General features: G+C 37.0%; 1 protein-coding gene across 1 annotated transcript; it reads left to right on the plus strand.

Moving 5' to 3' along the window:
* Positions 1–6,872: 6,872 nt before the first annotated feature.
* Positions 6,873–7,512, plus strand: LOC105057557 (flowering-promoting factor 1-like protein 1). Its single transcript, XM_010940201.4, has one exon. The coding sequence runs from the start codon at positions 6,957–6,959 to the stop codon at positions 7,284–7,286; it is 330 nt and encodes a 109-aa protein (XP_010938503.1). The 5' UTR covers positions 6,873–6,956; the 3' UTR covers positions 7,287–7,512.
* The last annotated feature ends 398 nt before the right edge of the window (positions 7,513–7,910 follow it).

The following is a 7,910-nucleotide window of genomic DNA, read 5'->3' on the forward strand; positions in this document are numbered from 1 at the left end:
TTTATGATCTTTTTTTTTTTTTGATGAATGAATGTATGATCTTGTTCTTTTATTTTTGTAGTAATTACAATGGGTCAAAAACGAGCATATAAGTGTTACAACAGGCTCTTTTTCAAGACAAATTAAGGCTAGTCTTTTGATTGGTTCTTAGGGATTTAGATTGAGCATGGGATGCTGGCCAATGACATGACGGGATTTGACGGGAAAGATATGGGAAAGGGGACATGAGGACAAAGTTGTCACGTGAAATGATCCTTAGAGCTTTCGGTGGGAGGTGACACGTATGGTGGAGACGGCCATCCAATTAATCCACTTAGGTGAGGTCGCATCCAATTAATCCAAACTAATTGCGGGAGCATCAAGACAGTAGTTGCATATCGCTCTCAAAGGGCTTTTGAGTCTATACCGTGAAACACACGTAAACACATGCAAAAGCTAGTAGAGAACATCATGAGAACATTGAGAGCTTGGTTGTGAAGCTCCACCTTTTTAGATCACACTGCATATTAGTTTAGTATTTTTGCTGAGCTTCAATCAATTTGCTATTGCTTGGATATGATGAGAACTAATTTGTGATGATTGACAACATCACAAAAGCTTCTATGTGGAATGAAATGTGAGATGCATGCAGAACCGGTTGTATGATGTTGATTGCTTGCTTTGGTGTTTGTGGCTGCTTGGAGTATCAAATTTACATTGTTGTCGCATAGCCATTAAGTCCTCCTCGTGGCTTTCCTACTGGAAGGTTAGTTGAGACATGTAAAAAAGCAAGATAAAATATGATGGCTCTTGGGAGGATAGGGTTAAATTGAAATGGGATTCATATATTTAAGATATTCTTCATTAAAAAGGAGCCAATTGATTAACCACTGATTATGATTACAATAGTTAATTATGCTCGGAAAGTGATATATATTTTGTTTGCATCTAGTTAATGCATTTATAAGAACTTTTAATGACATAATACAATTTTATATTTGATTTATGGTTCAGAAGAATCAAATCGTTAATGAATTTTGGTTTATACATGTAAGTCACTATTAATGGTTTTTAGAGAAATCGTTATTAAACTTTTAAATCCTTCATTTTGTGTGCCCTTACCATTTTAATGCAATAGCTCGTCCATTTTGTATTCACTCGGCACCCACTCACCCACCAACACACACATCTCTCTCTATATTTGCACACGTATGCATGCCCAAGCGAATGTTTGATATACTTTGTAATTAATATCTACTAGAAAAAAGAATTATGGTAGTGCTTATATGACAGTGGTTTCTAAAACCACTGCCATAGAACCTACGGCAGTGGTTACGGATAATCACTACCGTAAGTTATGTCTATTATAATGATTACGAATAATTACTATTGTAGATCGGATCTACCGCAGCAGTTACGGATAACCGCCATCATAGATCCTACGGGTAACTGCTACTGTAGATAAAAATTTTATCATTTCATAACTTTTGATTTAGAGACCGTATTTTAGCGATTTTTTTTTTGATTTTATATAATTTTTCGAGATCTACGTGACTGTATTAATGACTTTATAAAAAAAAATATCATTTTACCTCTCAAATTAAAGTTTTAAAAAATTTAATTGATACTTATAAATAATTTTGGATGATTACGTAAACTTGTAATAGTAAAATCGAATTTCAAGCACATCTTCACCATTCATTATCTAAATAATTATCGTTAGAGTATTTTCATAAAAGATCATCTCGATCCGATAGCCTTTGCTTTGTCGATCATTAAGATTTGATTTCGATGGTTACAAACGATCGTACGATGATCTGATAGATAGAGAATACTGATGGATCCAAAAATTTACGATGATGATTTTGATGATATTTGTAATACACTATCATAATTTTACTTCAATCAAACATCATTAGCATGATCAATTTAGCATGGGATGATTTGACTATTAAATAAACAATGAGTGATCACAAAGCTTATCGACGTCTGATTGAAATGATTTTTTGGATAAATGATCTTTATTAGTACTTTAATCATTTGTACGGTGGTAATCATAAAATTTAAACTGTGTGCATATGTTGGAATCTATTTGAACACATTTTACAAAAATATAAGTATAATTACTTAAAAAATTTAAAAATGAGTAGCAAGCGATTTATAATTTTAGATCGTTCATACACGCATGGTTTGAATTTTATGATTATCATTATACAAATGATTAAAATAATAGTAAAGATTATTTATCTAAAAAATCATCTTATAGTTGAACACCGTTTGGCCTTTTTATCACTCATTTTTTATTTAACGGTCCAAATCATTCTATACTAAATTGACATAATAATGATGTCCGATTGAAGTAAAATTTTGATAGTGTAATACAAATATCACTGAGATTATCATTGTAAATTTTTAGATCCATCGATGGTCTCTATCTATCAACTCATCATGTGATCGTTCGTGACCGTCGAAATCAAATTTTAATGATCGATATATCTAAGACTGTCGGATCGAGGCGGTCTTTTGTGATAAAATTTTAATGATAATTATTTAGATAATGAACGGTGAAGATAGACTTTAAATTTTAAAATTATACCATACTTAGAGAAAATAAAAAAAATTATATTCCGGCTCTATAGCAGCGATTACTAATAACCGCTGCTATAGATCTATAGCAGCGGTTTACTAACCGCTGTCATATCTACTTATGACGGTGGTTAGGTATAACCGCTACCATATCTCTATCTATAGCAGCGATTATCACCAACCGCTGTCATAAACTGAACGTACGGCAGTTGTTATCGATAACCACTGCTATAGGTCAACTAATGGTAGTGGTTATCGATAACCGCTGCCGTAAGTTTAACCTATGGTTGATTGTGATAGTCCCGCATCAGTTGTGAAAAAAATAAATAATCTATATATAATAACTTAAGTAGTCAACCGTCCACCACCCCCACCCACCCCCGCTATTGCTGCCGCAGGCTATCGGCAATCGTCATCGCCGCCACCGCCCCTGACCGCCTGTCGTCGCCACCCCTGACCCCTTGTTGCCAGCCTCCCTTGGCCGCTACCCACCCCACTGTCGGCGGCCATCCCCTCCCGTCAGTCAGCCACCATCCATTGTCTACCGGCCTTTTTGATTAGTGAAAGGCTACGGCAACGGTTTGCCAACCGCTGCCGTAGTATCTATGGCAACGATTGGCACTATGGTAGCGGTTAGATAATCGCTGCCATAGGTGTTGCCAACCACTGTCATAGCCTCTATGGCAGCTGTTGATATGGCAGCAGTTACAAACTGCTGCCATATCTTTCTATGGCAGCGGTTGACACAACCACTGTCGTTTCCCAAAAAATTGCTGCTATAGGCCTATATCGATGGACATAGTGGCTGCGATTGTCTAACCGCTGCCGTAGACTATGACAGCAATTTTTTAGACTACGGCAGCGATTTTCAACCACTACCGTAGCCCTATTTTGTAATAATGAATATGACATCTGTAGCACATGAATTATCATTGTTAATCATGTTTAACACTATGGTTTTGTATTATAGGATTCTAAATTCTCTCTAATGCAGCACGGATTTGGAAGCCCGATAGATCCAATGATCAAAGCCTTCCAACATCCACATGACACTAGCAAACTTCTCGAAGGCATAACTTTTCACATAGGTATCAGACTCTAATAATCTTGGCTAGTTGGAAAGCATTTTTTAAGATCTATAATGCTCTTGATTAAATTCCATATCTTCTGGACTAAGAGTAGCTGAAAGCTTCAATAGCAAATTTATTCTGAATCTTGGAATTTTAGTCACATTAAGAGTTCTTTAGTTTAATTTAGTGTCCAGATAGATGGATAGTCTATCAGCATAATGGCTTGTCAAGATTTGTAAGAGAGCTTCCAATATTGAATGATTATGAGTTATAAATTTTCTTATGATTGATTCCACATATCCTCTCTTCCCCTCTCTCTTCTACTTCTCATCCTTCTTCTATCTCTTTATTATCTTCTTTCAAAGAATCTCAGGGCATCTACCTCCTCTGTCACTGTTGCATTATTTGGTATCGAAACAACAAAATCCTGTAGAGCCGCATAACAATGGATTCAAATTTGAAGCATATGATCCAAGCAATTAATGCATGTGAAACTTGAACTCTTAGCAAAAGACCTCAAGGAGTGATGGTTTTATGCTCAGCTTTCTTTTGAAAATTAGACTCCTTCTCAGCCTTCTTTCTCTGTAGTTGATTATTGTGATGAGAAGCCTCATATTATGGCGAATCCCTCTAAACCTTAGATACTATATAAATCAGTTGAACATGGTTCTTCTTCTTCTTTTATCACTACTGCCAGAGATGGAAAAACCTCAAAATTTTCTTTCAAAATTGGATGCATTTCTAATTCTAAAATTCATAATCCTTCTTCTAGAGTTGATTCTCTTCCTAAAGATGCAAAGGAAAAATTGGAAGTAATTTCTTCTAAAATTGAAAATTCTTCTTCTTTAAAATAGCTCGATACTGCTCCTATCTTGAAAGAAAAGAAAAACTAGAAAGATATACGGATCGAATTTTCAGGAAGATTACTCGTAGAGGAAAGACATGTAAGATAACCCTTGATAGTGAAAGCATTGTGATTATGGTCTCAATGGAGGTGCTTGAAAAGCTTGGCTAGATGATCATAAAAAATTGATGTGGAATGTCAATGCCTTATCTCTTTTTCCATTGGCAATAGATATAATGATCGAATAATGTATGGCATAGTCCTAATGGCTGCTGCTCATATTATTCTCGATATATCATGACTAGTTTACAAGAACACAGTGTATGATACTCGGGGAAATTATTACTTTTTTACACATAAAGAACAAAATATCACACTCTAGGACGAATTTGTTTTACCAACGATTCTTCAAAAATCTCAAGCATTACTTGAAAGACATCGGTGCAAGAACTGATTTCAGGCAAAGGAATCTTGGTTCTTATGAGGAAGAGTGAAAGAAAATTCAAATGAAAGTATCTAAGAGGACGAGTTCTTCTCAATAGCAGGAGTACTCTGATACTGCATGGAAAAATCCATTAGTTCCACTTGGTCAAAGCCTGCTAAAGTTCACATGCAATAATAAATTCTCGATAACATAACTTTTTGTACAGATGTCAGACTCCGGAGAATTTAAACTCGTGGGAAAAGTCTCTGCTAGATCTACAACCGATATTCATAGCTCTTGACTAAATTCCCATATTTTCTAGGTCAAAAATAGCCGAAAACTTCATCTGTAATTTAGTAATAAATTTATTAGAACTTTTGGAATTCTAGTCATAGAGAAGTTCTTTGGTTAGATGTAGGGTCTAGAATAAAGTAGTATAGGAATAGGCTTGCTGATAATATACTTAAAAGTCTTGCAAAGAGTTGTAAGAGGGCTTCTGATATTGAACAGTTATGCATTGTTGATTTTTCTAATTTGGTGGATTCCACTTATATTCTCTTCTCCTCTCTCTTCTGCTGCTCATCGTCCTTCTATCTCTTTATTATCTTCTTTTAAAGAATCTAGGGGCATCTACCTAGTGCTGTACTCCTCTCTCTCCCCGGCCCCCCCACCACGCACACCTTGCAAGCACACGAGCAAGCATTTATTTTTTTTGACCAAGAACGCAAGCATATATCTGGCGGTCCATAGGAGGTGAATCAGGCCTGTATCAAATGCAATGTGAGCAAAAGTTCATCCTCAGTTTCACATTTGCAATTGCGTTAGTACATGTGCTATAAAGAAAGCCATCTGGTTTTGCCAAACTAGGACTTTTTCTCCATTCTTCTGCTGCTTATGGCTCTCATGGACAAAAAGACTAAGATGAACACTAAAGCAGGTACTTAAGCAGGCACAAGAGAGTCAAAATAGTTAGGCAAACCTTGAAAATTACAAACTGCGGTGTCCCAGTGGGCACACTAATTAATCCTTGATGCAAGACTAAAGAAAGCTGAGAATCCATATCCTTGGGTCCTCAAATAGTTATTAAAAGAAAAAAAAAAATCTTTTTCAGAGTGGAAAAGAAAAAAGTCCCATTTAAATATAAGAATATTCTTGGAAAAAAAAAAGCCTCAACTTCCCTGAATAGAGTCTTTAGGTATGGTAGCCTAACTTCACAACCCTAGCTAAGCATAAAGAGGTTGTAATAGAAGGTTCTATGCAACATAAGACAGCGAAATCTAACTTGCAACCAATATCCTTTTGATGCCTTGAAAATTTTAGATTTCATACATGGATCTGACAGTGCTCAAGTTCTCTGCCAATTTAATAAAATGTACACTTGAGCGCAAAGCATTCGCTTAAAAGTTGCAAAAGAGAATACAAGTTCTTGGATCACAACAGTGATGTTCTCATCGTCATGGATGACTAGCTAGTCTTGCATCAATGATATACAGAGGTAGCTTGCTGAGTGCATTCTGCCGCTAATTTGTGTCCCTTCTAACGTCAGACCTGGCTTATTGACAAATCCAAGTTATCTAGTATATTTGAATGTTATCTAATGAGGACCTATGCAGGCATGTTATATACTTATATAAGATCGAGAAATTCAAATAATATCTTCTGATTAGCTTTTTTATGGATAAGCTTATGCGTTGTTACATTACCAATATTCCTTAAAAAGCTGATCATATAATTTTCCAGTTATCTTCTCCAATCGCCGCCTCTAGGAACAGTACATGTGTCCGGCACCGCCGGAATCACTGTGTCACCTTTATATCCTTGAGACCCCACACAAAGCAAACATCTTTACCATAGCCAATATAAGCATGATTTCCTTCTGTCCTCCCCACCAATCTCCCACTTTAAAATAATCCTAATTTCATCTATTTATACACCCCATAAACCCTTCATTTGCAATCCATCAGCTACTTCATTTCCAACTCATCAGCTATTCCCTCTCTTCCTCTCCCTTACTCTATACTCCAACAGTTGAAAGATTACCGTGAGAAGAGATATGTCTGGAGTCTGGGTGTTCAAAAATGGAGTTGTCCGGCTTGTGGAGAACCCTGCCAATGTGCAGTCCTCTACAGTTCGTCGGAAGGTACTGCTCTACACTCCTACGAATGAGATCATCAACTCCTACTCCTCTCTGGAGCCCAAGCTCACCAGCCTGGGGTGGGAGAGGTACTACGAAGATCCTAACCTCCTCCAGTTCCACAAGCGCTCTTCTATCGACCTCATCTCCCTCCCACGAGATTTCACCCAGTTCAAGTCCATGCACATGTACGACATCGTCCTCAAGAATCGTGAATCCTTCCGGGTCATCGACATGCAGAGTTCATAAAACAAACGATGGCCTTCCACTCTAAGACTTTGCAGAGTTTATAAGATATTGTCGTGGGCTTTTGCTTTCCTTGTAATTTCTTCTCTTGTGTGTTTTATGTCCCCTGTTGTTGTTGTTAACGCTGTGTGATCCTATAAAAATGGAGTTATGGACTTCTTGCCACTATATATTTTGTTGTATCAGTTTCAACTTTGAAGAAACATTACATGCATATGAGATACTTGGAAAGCACAAATCACTTGGCCCAATAGAGAATAAATTATATTTTGTATGTAGTTAGTCCAAACTCTGGAGAACATGACATGCAAGCATAGTTGGTAACCAACCTTGATGTAACGTTGATTTTTTCTGATAAAGATGCTATAGGAGTGCATGAAAATTACATGCAGAGAAAACAAACATGAGTTAGAAATTGCCAAAGTATGGCTGGCTATTTGGAAACAAATGGATGGTGGATCGGGAGGAGACACTGGGCAATGGCCTGATGGTTGAGGAGAGTTTGACACTTGACACCAAGCTATTGCAGCGAAAGACAGAGCAAGGACGAGGCACGTGAAGGGATCTCTTGTCCTTGCGGTGGGGCACTGACACGTCCCTTCGGGAAGGGTAACCAAATCCGTACGC

The sequence above is a fragment of the Elaeis guineensis genome, chromosome 14 (genome assembly GCF_000442705.2).
Source record: "Elaeis guineensis isolate ETL-2024a chromosome 14, EG11, whole genome shotgun sequence".
NCBI lineage: Eukaryota > Viridiplantae > Streptophyta > Magnoliopsida > Arecales > Arecaceae > Elaeis > Elaeis guineensis.

Coding starts and splice junctions, on each gene's coding strand:
- LOC105057557 (XM_010940201.4), top strand. CDS start 6,957: ATGTCTGGAGTCTGGGTGTTCAAAAATGGAGTTGTCCGGCTTGTGGAG.